At 30.2% G+C, this 21,383-nt stretch overlaps 3 protein-coding genes across 18 annotated transcripts in view; 2 read left to right on the plus strand and 1 right to left on the minus strand.

Annotated features, from left to right (window-relative positions):
- Nucleotides 1–9,725: 9,725 nt before the first annotated feature.
- LOC109607778 (uncharacterized) lies at nt 9,726–13,446 on the plus strand. Its single transcript, XM_020024250.2, has 2 exons — nt 9,726–9,741; nt 12,048–13,446. Coding segments are annotated over exons 1-2 (576 nt in total). The 5' UTR covers nt 9,726–9,739; the 3' UTR covers nt 12,622–13,446.
- Nucleotides 13,447–15,235: 1,789 nt separating this feature from the next.
- Nucleotides 15,236–16,745, plus strand: LOC109607612 (thioredoxin-like protein 1). The gene is made up of 5 exons (XM_020024092.2): nt 15,236–15,403; nt 15,456–15,612; nt 15,666–15,896; nt 16,185–16,345; nt 16,409–16,745. The coding sequence occupies exons 1-5, from the start codon at nt 15,306–15,308 to the stop codon at nt 16,617–16,619; spliced, it is 858 nt and encodes a 285-aa protein (XP_019879651.1). The 5' UTR covers nt 15,236–15,305; the 3' UTR covers nt 16,620–16,745.
- A 623-nt stretch (nt 16,746–17,368) lies between these two features.
- LOC109608271 (phosphatidylinositol 4-phosphate 5-kinase type-1 alpha) overlaps nt 17,369–21,383 on the minus strand; it is a 35,120-nt gene continuing 31,105 nt past the window's right edge. For 10 of the 16 annotated variants that reach the window (XM_049962273.1, XM_049962270.1, XM_049962266.1 and 7 more), the window contains one exon: nt 17,369–20,509. In XM_049962273.1, the coding sequence (XP_049818230.1) occupies nt 20,465–20,509 (45 nt within the window). In that variant the 3' untranslated portion in view covers nt 17,369–20,464. Of the gene's footprint in view, nt 20,953–21,383 lie in introns of all 16 variants that reach the window. The other 6 variants (XM_049962268.1, XM_049962274.1, XM_049962275.1 and 3 more) reach the window with 2 other exon arrangements.

Raw genomic sequence — 21,383 nt, forward strand, 5'->3', positions numbered from 1 at the left:
AATCTAAGGTTAATATTTCTAAATATTTTTATTTTGGAAAAAAAGACTAACTTTTATACAATTGGATCCTATATCAAAAATATTTCAATTTTTGTATTTTATGAAATTATCTTAAAATGCAAATAAAATAAATTGACATTTTTAATACGCATATTGCTTTTTGAAAACAGAACCTTTTTTGGTTTGTTTAAGATAAATATGATAATTGACTGAATATTCATTTGAATATTATTTTCAACAACACATAATTCTTCGTAAGTTTTACATTTCAAGAGTATATACAGTATTGGCAGAAAATATAGCAACTTTTTTAAAATTCAAATAATTTTTGTCCTGGTTATTATGTTCAAAAAATGTATATTGAAAATTTACTTCTCTTTATAAATTTTACAATTACATAGTTTAAACAATAAAAAAATAAAGTGTTTAATTTTACTAATGATTATTTGTTTTGGAATTATTGTGGATTTTGTAAAAATTAGTGACGTTTAGTAGAAATTTGCTCTACTTTTTGCTAGCTGAATATTTAGTGTTTTTATTTGTAACTTTTTATTTGTAGAATTATTTTTAATACAAGAAATATTCACCGATATTTTTGTATACAGTATGTTCATAATTGGTATAAATTACATTAAAATACATCTTAAAATGCAAATAATTTGAATTGACATTTTTAATACACATATTACTTTTTGAAAAGAGAAACTTTTTGATTTGTTTAAGATAAATATGATAATTGATATTTTTATTTTTAAATGTTACATGTTAGAAAGAGAATAACTGAGTTATAGCTGATGAAGTTTTAAATTTCATTCAATTTTCCACTATTTTTGACCATTTTTGTAATTTTTTTTAATAACAAATAATTCTAATTTCATAAGTTTTACGTTTTAAATCGATAATTTATTCAACACAAACTTTTCAAGAGTATGTATTTATGTAAGCAGTGTAAAAATATCAAAAATGATTCATTGAAATTTCTTGTGATTTTAATTGTATGGACAAAATATTTAAAGATTATTTGTTTTTTGAAAAACAAATTTTCAGTTAACAAAACATTCAAATAAAGTAGATAGTTCAGAATCGTATTAAAATTATTCATTGTTTGCTCATTTTAACAAAAAAAAGTTTGTCCTAAAAGTCTTAAATTTTGGCACACAGAACAGTAAACTTTTCAAATATTCTTTTTCTTATAATGGCTGTGATATCTCCGGATATTTTAATGAAATTTGGTACTCAGCTACTATACATTAAGAGGCATTTTCTGATGTTCAACTATCCCCAGGGTGGATCCACCTTGTCGTGGTCTTGGGGCTCAGTACCACTCCACAATCCAGTGGTGGTGGGAAGCTAACGGATCCTTCCAAATTTAAAAATTAACTAATAAACCAATATAAAAAAATCAAATTTAAAAATTTATTTTATCCAAAATAACAAATGAAATTGATGTTCCACAAGAAACAGTTTTGAGACCTGTTTAGTTCAACTTATACATCAATGATATTATGTACATATGTTTACAGACGATACAGTGTACGTATTTCTGGTTGATTAGATGCTTGAAACTGTAAATCAGAAGTGATCTGTGATCTTACTATATCCATATCTGTAATAATAGTTTAAGTATAAACATAGGTAAATTGTCAATGTATAATAATATATATTTTAAAATCTATATAAATGATATGTAATTATCTTTTAAAAGCAATTTTCACAAAGATTTATTTATGTATGAAAATGACTAACAACATACATTTAAATTTATAAGGCAATCATTACCTCATTTTGATTATTATGCTTCATTTTTTTTTAAATTGTAACTTGAATGAATTCAATGAATTGCACAAAATAAATATAGGAATATATTATAATATGGAAGGCCAATAAATGTAGCTCTATAAAAAATAAAGTAAATAAAATTATTCTATTGTTTTAATTTTTTCTTTAGTGAAATGCTTCCCAGAAATTCTAGGTGTTAAAAATGTTAGATGTACAAGATGAGAGATGTCACCAACAGACTACTGAATCAGAAAGAAGGTATTAAAGCTTCAGGGACGAGTAAATGATGTCGAATACGCCTTCTCGATCTTCAAAGAAACCGATAAAAACGTTTAAACCAAAGCTTCAAAGCTCAAAAAGTTTATAGTTGAATAAACTATTGATTAAAATAGTAAAAATTGGTATTTTAGAATTATTTGTTGTTAAAAAAATACTTCAATGGTAAAAGTCTCTCTACAACAGTAACTCAATTAATTTTCTTCTGATCGAAATGAATTAGGCACCATTGGATGCAAAATTTACTCACCCTTCTAACGAAAAGTTATTAATCTCAGTCGGGTTTGGCTTTTATTCTGTACAGCACATTGAGTAAAACGATAAACCCAAAACACAAATTTATCATTTTCTAAGTGAATGGCCCAAATGAGAAGAAATTAACGAGATTAATTATATTAAACATATCCAAATTACTCCAAACTATCTAACACAGATATGTTTTACTCACTTTAACAAAATTCTGATGAAATTGAAACTTTAAAAATTCATTGGCACAATTAATGAACCTTTGGACATTCGCATTTTACATTCCGGCAACACAAGCGGGGACAATAAAAACTTTTATCGAACACCTATAATACTTTTGATCACCGCCATCATTAAGACTGGCGGAAACGTCGAAAAACTGGAACGGAACGGTAATATATCATTAGAAGAAAACAATAAAAACGGGCCATAAGGCGGTGATGTTTGCTTTTACGATTCCAGAATGCGGCGACCCACGTTCATGGTCCCGTTTTTCCATTCGGCTTTTGTCCCCCCATCAAACGTGTTCTACTTACGTAAATACCTTTCGTCGATGTTACTACAAATGTGATGGCTGTTTGGAAAATAGATAGGAAAATTTATTAAATTTTTTCGTCTAACCGGGATCAGTTTGTGGCTGCAAAATTCACCAAGGGGGGGGGTGTTTTAAATGTATTTTATTTATCGGTGGCCGAAGAATTGGCACAACACAACACGCATGGTCGATGACCTCTCATAACAATATTCACTGATCAATACTTAAAAACGGTCCATTGGTCCGTATAATGGTGAAAATTCAAACTGTACTCATTGAATATGGTAATTCCAACATGTTCGTGCTGATTTTAATATAATTGTGCTACTGAGCTTGTTATTAATATATATTCTGGTCACCACTGCATTTGACTGGTGTTTTTGATATAAATTATTAATACAATAACAATTGTTTAATTAATAATCAACCATACTTACCCAAAACTGTTCAGTAATAAAAACAAAACTATCACCACAAGTAGTAATAAGTAAGAATGGCGTGTTTAATACCACTAAATTATTGTCAAACGAGACGTTGCACTAATTTAGCGACTGTTAAACAATTTAGATTTGAGGAACACTTGCAAATTAATGACGTGTTAATTATAAATTAGTAAATATAAGCCGTTCACATCGAGCGAGATTAAATGTCTTTTGTTTTTTCAAACATAAATAACGGCAAATTAAATAGAATCTAGAATTTTTCTAAAACTTTTATGACAATGGAGTAGTTTTAAGAGCAACGTCCCCGTTGATATTGTGTTATTCATTTTCAGCCTGGAAGTTTTGTATGGCCCGGCCATTGTGCTCTCAAGAACTAATAAATACGGTCGAAGTTCTCTTTACAACTTGTGTCGCATCCGCGTCGTTCACGGCTACAGAGAAGAAAGACATTAAAAGTTTTACAACGAATAAGTTTCAGTGTTGTAAAAAAAATTATCATAAATTTCATATACACGTTCTCCCACTTGTTTGAGATAAATTCCTTTTAAGTTTACAGGAGTTTTAGATGAACAGACGCATAGATTTATTTTTATGTTGTAAAATATTCAACATTATTTTTTAAGTAGTAAGCTAACATATCTATCGCTATAGACTAGTAAATAAAAGAAACCGTGTTTAAAACAGTAAACCTAAATAAATCAAATTTTATGATATTATATTTAATGAGCAAACAAATAATATAATATTCCAAAATACATTATTATCTTAAAAATGATAAATAAAACATTTTTTTATAAGGAACAAATAAACAAATCTATATTTATTGGAAAATTAATATGAAACAATGGATTTTTAGAATGAAAAATATTCTAAAAATAGTTAATAAACAATGGTAAAGGTAAATTTATAAATTTACGTTAGGATAAAATGTTAACATGTTTATTCCTAAAACATGTCTAAATTTATAAATATATTTTTATAATGAAAAATAAACATATCTATTTTTAGAACAATATTAAATAATCTTAAAGAAACGAAGATATTTTTAGAACTGTAAACAACCTTATCTAATTTCAGACTGGAAAATAATTAAATCTATTTTTAGAATACAAACAAATAATTATATTTGTAATTTTTTTAATAATATTATACTAAATCAGTTAATAAGTAAATAAATTTCTTTTTATAATAGTAAATGAACAATTCAGTTTTTTAAAGGACAGAAAAATTAATTTTTGAAAAATTGAATAAATTTTTCCAATGAATATTTTTAAAATGGTAAACAGAAATGTCTGTTTTACAAATAATAAATCTGTTTTTATAATAGCAAGTAATGAAGTACAGATTTTGAAATAATAATAAATAAACAAATTGTGTTTTGAAGAAACGAATTAAGCCTATAATAAATAATTCTGTTTTTATAATGATATAAACAAATAATTTTTTTTTTTAAATTAAATTAAACCTATTAATTTTTTCAAAGAATATTTTTAGAATAGAAATCAGAAAACCAGTTTTACAATTAATAACTAAATAGATCTGTTTTTAGAAAAGCAAATGAACAAGTCTGTTTTATAACGTTACAAACAAATAAATTTTTGAAAAATTAAATTAAACCTATTCATTTTTCAAAAGAATATTTTTAAAATAGTAAACAAAAACCCTGTTTTACAACAACATAAATATGTTTTTAGAATATCAAATTAACAAATTTGTTTTTATAATGATACAAACAAATAATTTTTTTAAAATTAAATTAAACCTATTAATTCTTTCTTAATTATTCTTATTTAGGTTAATAGTCAAAAAACATTATTTACAATTAATAACTAAATACATATATTTTTATAATAGCAAATGAACAAGTCTGTTTTTATAATGATACAAACAAATAATTTTTTTTTAATTGAATTCAACCTATTAATTCTTTCAAAGAATATGTTTAGAATAATAATCAAAAAACCTGTTTTACAATTAATATCTAAATTGATTTGTTTTTAGAATAGCAGATGAACAATTCTGTTTTATGTGGTACAAACAAATAAATTTTTGAAAAATTGAATTAAACCAATAATTCTTTCAAAGAATATTTTTAGAATAGTAAACACAAAACCTATTTTACTTTTAATAACTAAATAAATCTGTTTTTACAACAACAAATGAACAAATCTGTTTTTATAATAGTAAATAATTTAATTCTAGTTGAAGAAAGTTGTAAAACATTACCCAAAGAAATCTGTTTTTATAATGGTATAAAGAATAGTAGCTTTTGAAAGATAACATTCAAATTTAATGAATAAGTTTCTGCATTATTTTATATACTTTTATTGCATGATAAAAGAGAATATGGCATTTTATCCCCGGGGATTGATCTTCCCCGCATGATTGCGGCGTATATTTAGCAAAATGTGCATGTCACAGATGTGCAATCGCCCGATGCCGGCACCCTTGTGCTCCTCACAGCGGAAAAGTTGCTTTCGAAAAAGTAGGCCAGCAAAGTTTGGTGCGGGCGGGCTGGCTGTTGAGACCCGTCGTAAGTTCGCAGCGTTACGGTCCGTCTATCCGAGATGTGTCCCGATCCTAACATGTAACATGTAACACGTAACGGCCTCCCATCGCCTCCGGGCCACTTTCGAAGGAGGCATAAAAGGAACGCGGTGTGAAATTTTACAGTGTTTCGCCGTTCCCGGGGGCGAGAGCTCCGCTCGAACGATCGACCATCGAGCGGAGGCGGCGGTGGCACCGCCGCCGCCACCGCCACACGTCGGAGGCGGCTCCCATTGGTAGCCGTTTAATTGATCCGAAAACATTTATTTGGCAGGAGTTCGCGATATTGTCGAAGAAATCTCCGGCGATTTACGGACGACGAGCCGCGATTAAGGACTCTCCTCTTCGCCGTTGGATTCTACTTAATTGGATAATGACTACGGCTTAAAATCTCTTCTCGCAATCATTTCTCTTTCTGTTCTTCTCGCTGGGCATATTGAAAATTCCATTACTCGACCTAATTGAAAGCTATTTTTTTTTGAACACTTTAATTTGGAGCCCAAATTCCCTTATTAATTGAGTTTTTACTTTTCTCTCGAAATACTTGGCAAATTGCTATTTTAAATTAGTGCTTAAATTAATACAATATAACACTGGAAGTTGACAATTACGGAGATACAAGGCGTTAAAATTAATAATACACATCAATTTTCTTAATTCTTTATTTATAGAAACGTGTTAACGCTATGAAACATAGTAGACATTCAAATATTATATCTACAGAATTGGCAGAAAGTAGAACAACTTTAAAAATATACAAATTGAACACACTAAATGTCACTAATCTCTACAAAATCCACAATAATTTTTAGTTTTACAATATATACCAAACTAAATTGGGGCTGAATCGATGGTATCTTGGATGGTTTAAAGAAATATTGAGGAAACACATGGTACCATATTCAAATAAAAATATGTCACTAAAACAGTATTTTAATCAAAATAATGACCCGAAGCACACATCAAAATATTTGAATCAGAGGCTTTTAAAGGAAATAATTAATGTTATGAACTGGCCATGTCAATTTCTCGATCTAAACTCCATTAAAAACTTATGGAAGATAGTAGTGAACAACAAAAGACACAAAGATTGTAGTTATCAGTTACTTGTAGTAATAAAACTTTAAATAGCTTAAGTTGCTTTACTTTTTGCCACACCAAAACAAATAATCATCACAAAAATTAAACTCCTTATTTTTTTTATTGTTTAACTATATAATTGTTAAATTTATAAAGGGAAGTTAATTTTTAATATACATTTTTTAAATAAAATAACCAGAAGAAAAATGATTTGAATTTTAAAAAAGTTGCTCTACGATCTGCCAATACTGTATTACAGTTTTACTTTATTATTCACTTTTCCTTGGAGCATTTCCATTTCAGCACTTTTGAAAATAATATAATAGAAAAGTTAGATATCATTGAGGCCTAAAATGACAAAGCAAAAACTCAGATAGGGAAGATATCCACATTCAGAGCTTCAAACAAAATATGGTGCAATAAGTGAGAAAGATTTGAAAAAGTCACTCTGTTATTGATCCATAAAATAACTTAGCGAGGAGAGTCATTGAGATGTAACTAATTTAAGAACTATTGGAGAAGACACTAAAAATGTAAGAGTTCTCAGACTCCCAGGATGATGTAACTGTAGGAAAGTCAAAATGGGGATCAGTGCTTACTCAATAACTATCCAATGGAGTGAAGAGAATAATCTCCCCATGGAAGATATATCGTATAATATATTATAATCAAATTTGGCATATTGTACACCATATTTTTATTTTATTTTATGAAAATACATATTCATTTTTTTGTACGAGTATTTCATTTTAAATCAGATGTAGAATACTAATGTATGTCCAGACAAACGAAATTTATACTGTGTGTCCAATTCATTGTAAGAATTATAAAACTATAATAAATTGTCAGTATCATTTTTTTTAATTTTCGTATATTGTGACTATGCTTTGTCGGTCTTGAAACTGGTGATGAGTCTGCTCAAGCTGTTTTATTAGTGGGAGTTACCGCAAAATAGTTGAAAGGTTCGGTGTGTCTCATACATCCATTTTCTGAACTTCGCAACCGTTTTTGGAGTCTAGTGACCACATCAGAAGACCAGGGGAGGGCAGATATCGAGCGACAACTCCTGTCCAACATCGTATATTGAGGTTTTAAACTTTCAAACAACGGTTTGTAACCACGGTAATTTTACAGTCTCAGAAAACGTAAAAGGCGTTTAGCAATTTTGGTGTTTTTAAGCACTGGTGTCCATATTTTATCAAGCTTCAATGCTTCTTCAATTTTATCTTATGATTTCCATCTAACAGTGCATTTTCAGCTACAGCAGACTTGCCTGATTGTCCTAGGATGCAGTTTCGTTTGTGTTACTTAATCCTAGTCCCTACTGAACATTTTGTGGTACCGATGTATACTTTTCCGCAAGAGCATGGTATGCGGTATATCCCAGAAGCTGTTTGATGGTCCCTCCTGTCTTTGGCAGATCTGAGACTGTGTTGAATCTTCCTTGTTGGTATATATATATATATATATATATATATATATATATATATATATATATAGGTGGATCTTTAATATTAGTATGAAGTCTCATTGTACGTCTTATAACAGTTTGAATTCGTTGGCCTATAGTGTTTTTTCCCAGTGTTCTTGTTCTTCAGCGAGGTGGTATGTGGCATACGATCGATGTGTGTAGGTTTTCTACACACTACGACTTCCAAAAAAGGTATTTGGTTCTCCTTTTCCAATTCCATTGTGAATTTGATGATGTTATGTTGAGAGTTTAGGTGTAGAAACTGATCTAGTTTTTCTTGTCCATGTTTCCATATCACTAAAGTATCATTCACGTAACGATACCAAACAGAAGGTTTGTGTTTGGAAGTCTCAATCGCTTTTTGTTCAAACTTTTCCATAAAGAAATTGGCGATCACTGGACTAAGAGGATTGCCCTTTGGTAATCCTTCAGTCTATTCGTAGAATTTGTTGTTTCAAACAAAATAGCTTTCAGTAAGGCACGTACGGAAAAGATCCACTATATCTGAAGGGAATATTTCTGATATCATGTTTAAGGAATCATTAACAGGAACTTTTGTGACCGTACGTCGAAATTGACCAGTCCATTTTCTACATCAAGATGTAATCCTTTCAATATCTCAACAAAATGAGTGGAATCTTTAATAATGGTTGGGCTGTTTCCAACATGAGGTTGTATCAATCTGGTAAGATACTTGGCTAAGTTATATGTTGGTGATCCAGGAGTACTAACGATGGGTCGAAGTGGTACATTATCCTTATGTATGTTGAGCAGACCACATAAGCAAGGTGGATTCTTCTGATTTGACTCATTGTTTTTGGATATCCACTGGTATGGACGATTTCTTTATTAGGGGATTGGTGTTTCTTAGCTTTCTCTGTGTTGGACCAGTTCTCGATAGCTTGTCGAGTTTTATTAATTTTTCTTTTTTTACAAGTAAATTATTTTTGTTCTTTTTAGAAAATATCAAAAAGTTTAAAAGTAAAAATGCAAATAATTTAAATTTTATTTATAAATTTTTTTAGAGTTTGTGTTAATTTCGAACTCTATCATACGTAGTGATTTTTTCTCTATTGACATAATTCAAGGTGCCTTGACACTTCATCCAGCCTGCGCATTTATCATTTTTCGCTTGCATCCAAGCACTTGTAACTGGAAAATGGGAGTTAATGGACCCAGATTTGCTTAGTACTCAAAATTGCTAATACAAACGAATTAATTAAATAATCCCCGAGATAAATTTTTATCAATTACGCGCGACTTAATTAATATTACCTCAATATATAAATTTGTGCAGTCAACAACGCTTGTTTTTTGATGCTGGTGTTTGTGACTGGTGTTCCTTTAATGGAGTCACACAAGATGTAAGTCAAATTATTATTAATTTTTTGCTGTTGTTGTTTAGGCCGCAATTTGCAACACATTTCTGTGCAATTTGAGTTGATGTCGGAGCAGAATGTTAAAATAACGCCCACGACCCAGATGCATAATAGTCGGTATCGTGCATAAAATTTATCGTTTAATAAAAGAATAGACCGAAACATAATGGATAAAATAAAGCTCGCAATAATTATGGTTAAATTATTCGTAGAGTTACACACTAAGTGGAGCTTTGGGTATTAGTAGAGCAAACGATTTAATAAGTGTCATCATCCAGGCAAATATATCACGCGCTCCCCTCCGGAATGTCATAAATCGCAGTCAGGCACAGGGCCGCCGAGCTTGTAACTCGCAAACCGCCCCCGCCGCCCCTCGGTCCCCACCCTTCAGTCCCGCGCCTCAAACAATTAAACGTCAGATGTCATCGCCAGACTAGTTGCCATTTTCTGGATGGCTGGGCGCTGGCCCAAAACCAACAACAACAAACCGAACAATAAGATGCTCCCCGATTATCCGATCAGATATTTTTCGACTGTGCCGTTTTTTTCATGCTAATGCCGTTTCGTATCGGACAAAAATGTTGGCCGCTCATTGTTTATTTGTCGTTGGAAATACAATTTTTGGTGGCAATTCTGTTGATATACGTTTGATGGATTTTGATGACTGTCTGTCTATGTTCAGACATTGAATTAAATTTATCAATTTAATTTTCTTTGAAGGACTTTGAAGGGCAACAAAAAAATTAACCCGAAAACGGTCACAATAAATTCCCAGTTTAATTTTGTACCACGTATTTCCATCCCTGCTTTGTAATAGAGTATTTACCTGACTATCTATGTGTGCCTCTTATTAAATTATCAATAAATTCTTAAGGGATATTATTACATTCCTCAAGTGCAGATTGTAGAAAATCTGGATAACTCATGAGATGATTTAAATGACGCCAAATTAATCTGGATAAGTAATCTGATACAAAGTGGTGGTCACTCTATTCTTTCAGTTTCACCTTCTCTAAGAACATCCAGGTTTGATGTGGGAGAGCATTGTTATCAAAAAATATGAAATTAGAACTCACCTCTTTTTAATTAAAATCGTAAATTAAATTAATTTACAAAGATAGATAAATATACTGGTTGAATTAAATTTATACAAGTAAATTCCTCATTTACAGGGTGGTGAAAGACTACTTTATTTTACCTTATATTTATTTATAAAATGTATAAAACAATTCGAAAAAAATTACTGTAATATATGCAGATATAAATTACAACCATATCAAAGAAAAACTTTGATTACATTTATTTCACAATTTAATGGTTTGTACATGACATGTGCACCACTTCAGTTATCGAATAAAGCTGAGAGCAAATCAATATTATAATCTCTAGATTCTGTAGATTATTTACAAAAACAGATTATCATAAAGTGAAGTGTCCAAATTGAAGTATGCACATTTTACTTATCTGATACAAAAAAAAAAAATAAAAATCAAAGAAACCGTCGCACCGTTACCCTTCGATAATTTTAGCTCTACTAAGTACTTCATTACGAAAGGTACTACTGAAATTTAATTTTATTAAAGCTCTTATTATCTAAAATAATTAACTGGACACAAAGAAAAATTAATTAATTTTTAATTTGCATGATGTATTCTCCTGAATTTAATTTATTAAGTATGAAATTAAATCACATATTTAAAGATGACTATCGTTGCACGAGTTAAAACTTGAAGTTTTCTTAAATTATGTCTTCTAATTTGAATTCTGAGTGACATTCAATTATTTTTTATCCACTGAGATATTTAATATTAACATTTATTTTATGTTCATTTACGTCCTGTAAAGGGGTCTTTGACAAACGGTCCTGTTATCGTAAGGATCCTGTAAAAATAAAATTTTGCACAGTCTATCGAAAAATTTACATAAATACACATATTCAAAGTCAAATATAATCCTTTTAAAAATGAAAATCACTTTTCAGCACGGATTTTAATTAATTCTTTTATAAATCATGTAATTTCAGAAACAAAAATTTGGTCCTGTAAAGGAATGCTGAACAAGCTTCGAGTTAAATGTAAAATAAAATTGATTAATGAAAAAAGTGTTGAATATTTAAAACGCTGACGTACAGTCTGCAGTAAATCATCTGCGTAGCGGACCGCTCTCAACTCGTACATAAATAAATACATAAAATCATATTTCATAATAAAATTTAATTAGTGCAAATCCGGGCGCCAATGCTAAAATATTATCCGACCGACAACAAACAATGTAGTTACATAACTTTGCAGGATGTCGATATTTCCTGTGTTCCTGCTTTTGGGAGTGGTCTACGGCAGGCAGATCGGTTCCTATGGGAACGGGACGTACCTGCGTCCAATCGTGACGCGATCGGAGGAGCGTCGCATCTGCGCCGAACTGTGCATGGCAGGACTGGGTGGCGAGCCCTGCGGCGCCGACTGCGTCGACCTCACGCCCCAGGACTATCCAGTGCAGTCCGAGACGGTCGTCGAGGCGTCAGAAGGGTCGAGACACCAGCCGCGGGAGTCCGCCTGTCCGGTCCTCTGTCGCAATCGGCTCGGCTATCCGCTGTGCAACTGTGACGACGATGTAAAGCTGAACAAGCACGTGGACCTGCTGGAGGTATGCACCTTCTACTGCCTCAGCTTCGACTACCAGCTGTCGGGATGTCAGGACTGCGATCTGGTGAAGAGCGCCATCCGCAGCCACGACAAGTCCGGTCTCTCCGCCACCTACCTGAAGTCGACCATCAACTGGAATCTGTGGTGCCAGGCGATGTGCTACACCGGAAACGGAGGTGCCGCCTGTGAATGCGATCTCCTGCCCATGGCGGTGGCGGTCTAAGGATGGTTACCTAATTTGTTTGTATCTAGTTCTTTGCTTTGCTTACCAAGTGTTTTATTGTCCTAATGTAATGTTTATCGAAATCAAATCACACGATGTTCCTATGCGTCTAGATTGCTTTGTTTCGCAATAGTGTTTTCAATTTGTGCATACCCGTTTCCGATTGTGTTTCGGCCTCAAAAATAGTTGTACCTGCAAAGATTCTAAAGTAATGTACATAAACTAGGTTTAAGAATGAAAAAAAATTGTTATAACAAAGTCACACGTCTTCCAAATGGTGTACATACAATTTTGTAAAGTTCTATAGATCGTTGATTTGTTAGACTTGTTTTAGAAATTATCCATAGATCTAGAATAAGCATATCATCGTTGGAATTAAATATAACGAATGCTTTTCCTGTAAATATGAGGTATTGAATTTTATACTTTTATCAAACTTCTTCCTACTTGTGGTCAATACTTTCTTTTTAATTGACGATGTAACCTCTTAAAGCTTATTTTGAGAATTGTATAAAGTCTAGGCAGAAATTGTACAAATATACTAGAATAGGAGTTGATTTCAATTTTGCTCATTAATTTTCGCATTCATCACTACTGTTGTGTAAAGACAATAACTAACTATTTTAGGAGATGTAAATTTTAAATCTAATACATATAAATGTATTGACGTTAACATTTTAGACATTGTGTAATAATGAAATGATCATCAATCTGGCTTTTAAAAGTATTCGTTTAAATGTTGTTATTATTATGTTGTCATCAGGATTAATTGTAAATGTTAACAAAGCCAAGCGTATTAATTTAAATAAACTTAATGAAATTGAATGGTGTATTTTTATTCACAATTTTATGAATAAGTGAATTGCTTCAGACTCCTGAAGAAGTTCAAAAAAAAGAAATAAATATTTTATGTCTTTAATAGAGTTATTGTATATTGTAAAAATTAAAAGGAAATTGAACCTCAAAAATATTTGTACCTGAGAAATTCTAAAATAATATTTAATGTATCAACTAAAAAAAGTTACGAATAATAATACGAAAACACAAATATATAAAATATAATTGTTGTTCCAATATTGTTCAAGATTTTTGTATTCATTTCTAATATTATAAAATGTTAATTTAGAATAAACAAGTAATATTAAGACTTATGTAGTGGATTGTTTCAATGTAATCGAACATACATATATGTTAGAAAATAAATTCAATTAGTTTTATTTTTTCCATACATGTAATCAAATTTTCGTAAAAAAATTAAATTTCTGCTATTATTTTATACAAAAACTAAATAACGTAGTAATAACAGATAATAAATGAAATTTATTTTTTTTACTTAGTTAATCACGGTTATGTTTATTAATTAATCAGTTGTTATGGATAAAAAATTGTGATATTCATAATTTTTTATGTTATAATTTAAATTAAAATAAATATTTTATGTCGGTTATATTATTAAAGTTGATTGGGAAATAAACATACACACTATACGGGGAGATTAAACTGGTTTATTCTTTAGAAGTGCATAGATTATGGAAAAAGGTATTGATTTGAATTGTTTATAGCAATTATACCTCGATTCTAATTAATATGGAACAACATTGTATTTCCGGATTTGCCGGAAGTGATATGAATTTTATTATTTTCAATAGAACACCCAGTATAATTTTGGATTTTTAAATTCTGCATGCAATGGGAAATAAAATGCCTGTACCATGTTCTATACTTAAACTCAATAGTTGACATTAATATGTCTAACTAAAATGTGTGTAGAGTCACCAATTTTAATGCTGGAAAGTTTCTTTTTGGCATACACGTTAACCAAAAAGAAGCCAATATAAGTACTCTCAAATTTTGTACAAGATATTCGTTACTCCCTATACTTAAAATAAATATTAACAAAAATTAAAATTTCTGTTAATATTCATTTTATTTATATATAGGAAATACTTATTCCATTGAAAGTTAAAATGTTTAAATGCCCTATTCTGTTCTTCGTAAACTTCTGAAAAATTAGTTAGGGGAATTACCATGTACATAAAACATATTTAGTATATTATTATGAAAATTATTCTAAGAAAATTACCACATTAACATCAATTTTACCAATTTATATTTATACAGCGTCTCGTTATTTTAAAAAATAAGACAGGAATCTTTAACTGTAAGCTACCTGCTTAAACTATTAGCCAAAAGATGTCTCTGCGATCAATATGTCAAAATCACTATTCACTTTAATATTGCCAAATCTTAAATAATTATGTCAATCTACTACAAAATTTTTTTATTTAATTAAAAAGTTAAATAATGAAAATCAACTAACTTGTAACATCAACTAATTCTATATTTAAAATATAAAACTACAGAAATATTAATTAATTTACTAACAATTATGACATTATTTATATATTTATTTATTTATTTTTTTGTTATTTTCTCTTATTCATACATTATAAAAAAAGTTCTCTTAAAAAAATTAATATTACGACCTAATAACTTTGTGTGTTTAATTTCTTTAAAATGTAGTTAATTGCAAAGAATTTTTTATGAATCACTCTGGCAACGCTGGCAATATTTAGTGTCTACGAAAAGTAACCAGCCTTGACGTTCCGATAAATAGGTTATGCCAGTCATCGTATGAACTAGTGTATTTGACAAATATTTCTTTAAGAAATAAGTAAATAATTATGGCTATGGTTAAAGCAATAACCGACGAAGGCCATTTTGTTTCGGAGCTGGCGAACGCCTCAACGAGACTTGTTGTCGTAGATTTTACTGCAACTTGGTAAGTCGGTATATCAATTTTTGTTTTGTGGTGCAGCTGTGTTTTGGTGCAGGTGCGGACCATGTCAAAGGATGGCACCCATTTTTCAACAATTAGCCACCAAATATCCGCGGGCTGTTTTCTTAAAAGTCGATGTCGACCAGTGCCAAGAGACTGCCGCAGCTCAAGGTGTTTCTGCTATGCCAACATTTATCTTCTATCGTAACAAGGTACAACGCTAGTAATAATATTTTTCGTAATATTCTTCAATTGATGCTTTCAGACAAAAATTGATAGATTGCAAGGAGCTGACCCGACTGGATTGGAAACGAAAATACAGCAGTATTATGGATCTGAAGATGCCGACGATTTGGAATGTGTCGCTGGTCATATGGATCTGCACCCATTTATTATGAAAGCACAATGTGAATGCTTAAATGAAAGTGATGATCACCCTTTTACGCACTGTCTCACTTCCGGTGGTGGATACCTACAGTCAGATTGTGATGAACAGGTATGTTTTTAATTCAGCAATATAACTTCAAATTATAACTCAATACTCTTTTGTTAAACACTGATGTTTATTATTAATTTATCACTAAGGCTAGTGTATTTATTAACTGATGTAATTGTAATTGAAGTTAGGTGATAAAGATATTGCTCCTTTTTTCTAAAAATAATGTCTAAAAATCATAAAATCAAGGTTAACTACCTACTACAAAAGTGGGCAGTGAGTCATTTCTTTCTAATCATCTCCAATACTTCTGTTAAATTCTGTATGTTAATAACGTTTGTTTTTCAGCTTATCATTTCCGTGACGTTCAATCAGTCTGTGAAGATTCATAGCTTGAAAATTAAAGCTCCAGCTGACAAGGGCCCCAAGTTCATTAGATTGTTTATCAACCAACCAAGGACATTAGATTTTGATTCTGCTGACAATTGTTATAGTGTTCAAGACTTGGAGTAAGTATTTCTTACAAGAATATTAAGAACTATTTCATCATACAATCTTTTCTTTTCTTTCAGCTTAGCACCATCAGATTTAGAAGGCAACCCAGTGAATTTAAGATTCGTGAAATTCCAAAACGTTCAAAACATTCAAATATTTGTTAAGACCAACCAGGATGGTGGTGAAGTGACCCAAATTGATCACTTATCCATTGTTGGCTCTCCAATAAATACCACCAATATGGGAGATTTCAAACGGGTTGCGGGAAAAAAGGGCGAGAGCCACTAATTAAACTAAAGCATTTAAGTACCTCTTGAAGGTACTCAAGTTAACAAATTTAATACAATTGTGTTTAATATAATTCCGAATTGTAAATGATCTTTCTGCTAAAATAAATATATTTCTTACAACCAATTTTTTTGGTTTTTATTCACTGGTGATGGCTAACTTACAACGTTCTCTATTTTTATAAAGTTAGATAAGGATTATATATCTGGTATAAAAATGCTACGTTAGTTTATAATGTATCGTCACAGATTGTGGATTGACTAGATTCAATACTATCTTCGAAAATATATTTCTACTGTATAGGGTGATTTAAATTTATGAAGAATTGAAAAAGGAATTGATTTGAAGTTATTGTAGCAATTATAACTTGATTGAACAACTTTTCTGATTTAGTTAGAACAAAATTTCATTTTCAGATCCGTTGGAATTGACATTAGCTTTGTTATTTTTAATGGAACACCTTATATATTTTTATATTTTTAAATTCTACATGAAATTGCCAATAAAATGACTGTACCATGCCCTATACTTAAACTCAATAGTTTTTGACTTATCAATATTCTTCCGAAAATTTTGACAGATTGATGGTTTGACTAAAATTTGTGTTAATTAATAACTCAAAAGTTACATTTCAATTTTTATATTTTATCTGTGTCTACTTACCTGTTTTATTACTTTTTTTATTGAAATAAAATACACACTTTTAATGTATTTCATTTTTATGTGGGGGAGTAAATGAAAATCATATAAAGATTATGTACATTTATTTTGATATTTATACCTATACATTATCATACCTTTGAGTATGAATTAAAATAATAAATAAGATCACAAGTATGTTTTGTTTAGAATAAGTATCTTCTTTATACGCTTTACCTTTTTCATGTTTTAATATTTAAAGATTCAAAAATGGATCTTGTTTGGCGAGTTGTATTTATCGAAAAATTAAAATAAATTGAAACATAAATAAAGAACAATAAAATTTTTAATATATTAATGAAAAAATTCGATAAATACAACCCTTTTTATCTCATTTATATAATATTAAATGGGACTATATGAATTTTGGCTTAGATTAATTTTTAATGAAATATAAAATTATATTATAATTATAACCGAGAAATTATCACATAAAAATACTTAAACACATTATGTTTTACACATAACAGAGCAAGAACTTTTTTCCTGAAATTACCTAAAATACATTATGATTCATAACATATTTAGATATAAGTTGAAACAAATTTACTACTGGACAAAAAATTTTTGTATACAAACCTAATTGAGTTAATATAACATCACAATATTGTTTATATTTTAAAATATAAAAGCTAACTAATAAATAAAATGCGTAAGTAATAAGTATATAATAAATTATTATCACCATCATTTTCCTACAATATACAAATTGCACAGGTTGACAAGTTGGATCGAAAAATGAATACATAGATTTGGTGGGAATTAAATAGTAATCGTTTGCTATCTAATATATTTTATATGAAATAATGAAGCGAAAATTTATATTGAGTTTATCCTCCAACCGTCAACTGAGTACTTACATATTTTTTTGACACATACGTATTTACATAATGTTAAACCTATTTTTTTTCTGGTAACCTAAACATTATCTTTAATTAAATACACCTACCTCTGTAACACTCAATCCTGAGTACATGTTGGTTTTAGTTTTTATTTGGCAGTTTATTTATCTTCTCAGCTTCCTCATAGATGAGTCTAAAAACACAACACCAATAAAAAAGGGAGTTTATACATAGCAACATTTACTTGACAAGCATGCTTATGTGCAAGGAGGATAATTGTGTAGGAAAGCGGTTGCCTCTATTCGTAGAGCTACCCAAAACAAGAAAACAGAACTTTTAACCATCAATAAAGGGGTGGACGTTTTTTTTAATACAACAATAAAATATTACAGTGTCCAGTTTAATGATACTAACCTTGTATCTACAATCCATTGCGTAAAAAGTTGTAACTGTGCAAAATTAAATGCGTCCGTGTCCAATGCATAATCACAGTTAAAACGATAAAATAAACGACAGCAAGTTATACATTGAACACACGACCCATTTTCAATATTATAATAATGGTAAGGTCATCTAACTACTAAATAACACATGTCCAATGTTGAAATATTATATTTTTGAAGCAATATTCCACTAAGCGGTTAAAACAATCGGATAATCAAAATGTATGTTTGCTAACAATTGAATCTATTTAACAATGTAATATAAAAATTCGTTTCCGCCAACAAATTTTTTATCGAAGCAAAGGCCCGAGCCGAAAAGATCCCGGAAAGTCGCATCTTCTCAGCTTGAACGCTACCTACTCTTAATGCTCTTGCTCACTAACATTTACAAGAATATGCACAATTACCTGAGCCATTTCTATACACAGAGTGCCACAAAAAATGTGCAGGGCGGTGCGAACGTCGTTTATTTCAATTTTTACGTTTAATCGAAGGAAATGATTCGTTTTATTGTTGCTTTGCTTGGATAGACATCGATTGTTTTTAACTGTGACTAGACTTAAAGGAAATGTTTGTTCATGATTGCTTCGTGTTGCTGTCCATTTAATTACGTTATTCGTTACCCCATTTATACTATAAATTTCTTGCGACACTCTGCATAACCATATATTTTCACTAAATGTTTGAATGGAATCTATGTCTATTTAAACAATTTAAAAAATATATGTATATATACTAATAAGCTGTAGAATGTATGGTTTTATAATATGTGGGTTTAAAACAAATAATGTACAGTATAAAATATAATAAAATGCTACAATAAAACTTTGTGTTAGTTCCATTCATTTAGTATTAAATATATAGTAGAATATCAAACAACTGTATAAATCAGTAGAAAACCCTTAATCCTTAAATTGGGATTTAAATAGTTGTTTGATTAATTGAGTTAAAACACATCAACAAATGATCGACACATTTGTTTAAGTACACAGTAACAATAATATTCACATAAAAATTGTATACAATTTTACATCATTTAATCAGTCAAGAATATTGCAAAAATTCAATTAAAAAACTCGCATAGGTGAATAATAAAAAATAAATACACTAATACTGTTTTACAATAATATATAAATATTTTTCCATAATAAATTATAGCTAATATACAAAAAATATAATCCACTAATATGATTATGTAAGCTCAAAATTATAAGATCTGAATATATATCATTGGCACACCAACCTGGAGTGTTTTATATTTGGACTTTTTTGAATATCAAAATGAACACATCTGGCTTAAACAATAAGGTATAAATTGTGTTAAAACAGGTCAAATGTACTGTTGTAAGACAATTTTAAACTGACGTCACCGAATAAAAAAATTAATTAAATTTACTGTAATCGTCTGATTGTAAATTTTATATAGTATTTTATACATTATTGTTTAGCCCTTGTTTATCAAATATATAAAATAAATTGAGTGAATTGGAAACAATCGAGTTATTGCCAGGGGAATTATCGTAATCACATTGATATACTTTAAATATAACAAAACTAACTTCAATATACAATTAATTGAGAATTTTATACAATATATTACATTTATATATAAACAAGACACGAACAGTATTGCAAATCTAAGCATTATTTATATCAGGTCCGTCACCAGAGATAACACGGGGCTGTTCTAATTAAAATATGAAAATTATACAGCTACCACCCTCATGTTAAATGTGGCAAATACGGGTGCGAACAGCGGTTCCTCCCCGATATGCGGAATGTGATGATTATTTAGGAAAATTTACACATAAACCTAGCGATGATTCGATATATTTGTGTGCGTCTTAATTTGGTTTACGCTTCACCAGTTTCGCCACTCTACTACGTACTCCGTCTTCTTGTAGTGCTACAATTAAACCAAACAGAACTATAAACACGATAAAGCCGGGCAAACACACTCGGGGGGTTAGATGAAAGTCTCAAAAAACCAAGTTAATACACACACATATTATGCAGTAGATCATCGATCCAACAAAAACGATATGTTAAGTGTTGGTTTGTTTGTGGGAGCTTGTACGTACGTGGTTACTAAGTTGCTACACTTATTAGTCGTTGACAACGTACAAACTCCCACACCTCTCGACGCACAATCTCATTTCAAAACCAATTTGGCCTGCGCTCAAGCGAATGACAAAAACTTAAACTGACTCGTAAATTTGTTATTATAAGATGAGATGATCAGTGTGCTATTACACCACCGTTCAATAGAAAATAGTCTGTTGTTTGTCTGTCTGTGTCTGGCCGATTCGGTTATTTGTAATCGTCATCCACACGGTTCTTCATTTTTTCCTGATGTCGCGCAGAAGCGGAATTCCCGAAAAGCAGAGCAAAAAAATTGTAACAATTGGATGAGACAAGTCGGTGTACACAGGAATAAACGTAAATGGTTAAAGAAGCGGTCCAAACGCAATCGTTTTAATACTTATACGTCTAAACCGTTCGTAGGTTAATTTTGACTTAACGTGACAGACACTGAAAGGTGACTGTGGCACAGTAAGAAAATTAACCTTGTGTCGGTCGGAATTTGAACAAACAAAAAAATTAAGAATCAACATGCACTTAACATAAAGATCAGCGCACAAAACATAGTTTATAACATAAGTCAGTAAATAAGTAACTGGTTGGGTTTTGTTGTACAGAATACAATATATTTTTTTTTTTCAAAGGAACATACTCACCTGTAATTTATAAAAAATGAAAACTAAATACAGCGTGACTAC

Source organism: Aethina tumida, chromosome 1, assembly GCF_024364675.1.
Source record: "Aethina tumida isolate Nest 87 chromosome 1, icAetTumi1.1, whole genome shotgun sequence".
NCBI lineage: Eukaryota > Metazoa > Arthropoda > Insecta > Coleoptera > Nitidulidae > Aethina > Aethina tumida.

Excerpts from the sequence above, each read along its gene's own strand:
- LOC109607612 (XM_020024092.2), top strand. The coding sequence starts at position 15,306 with ATGGCTATGGTTAAAGCAATAACCGACGAAGGCCATTTTGTTTCGGAG. Across the intron at positions 15,404-15,455 it reads GTAGATTTTACTGCAACTTG|GTGCGGACCATGTCAAAGGA; the intron begins GTAAGTCGGTAT and ends GTTTTGGTGCAG. Across the intron at positions 15,613-15,665 it reads TTATCTTCTATCGTAACAAG|ACAAAAATTGATAGATTGCA; the intron begins GTACAACGCTAG and ends TGATGCTTTCAG.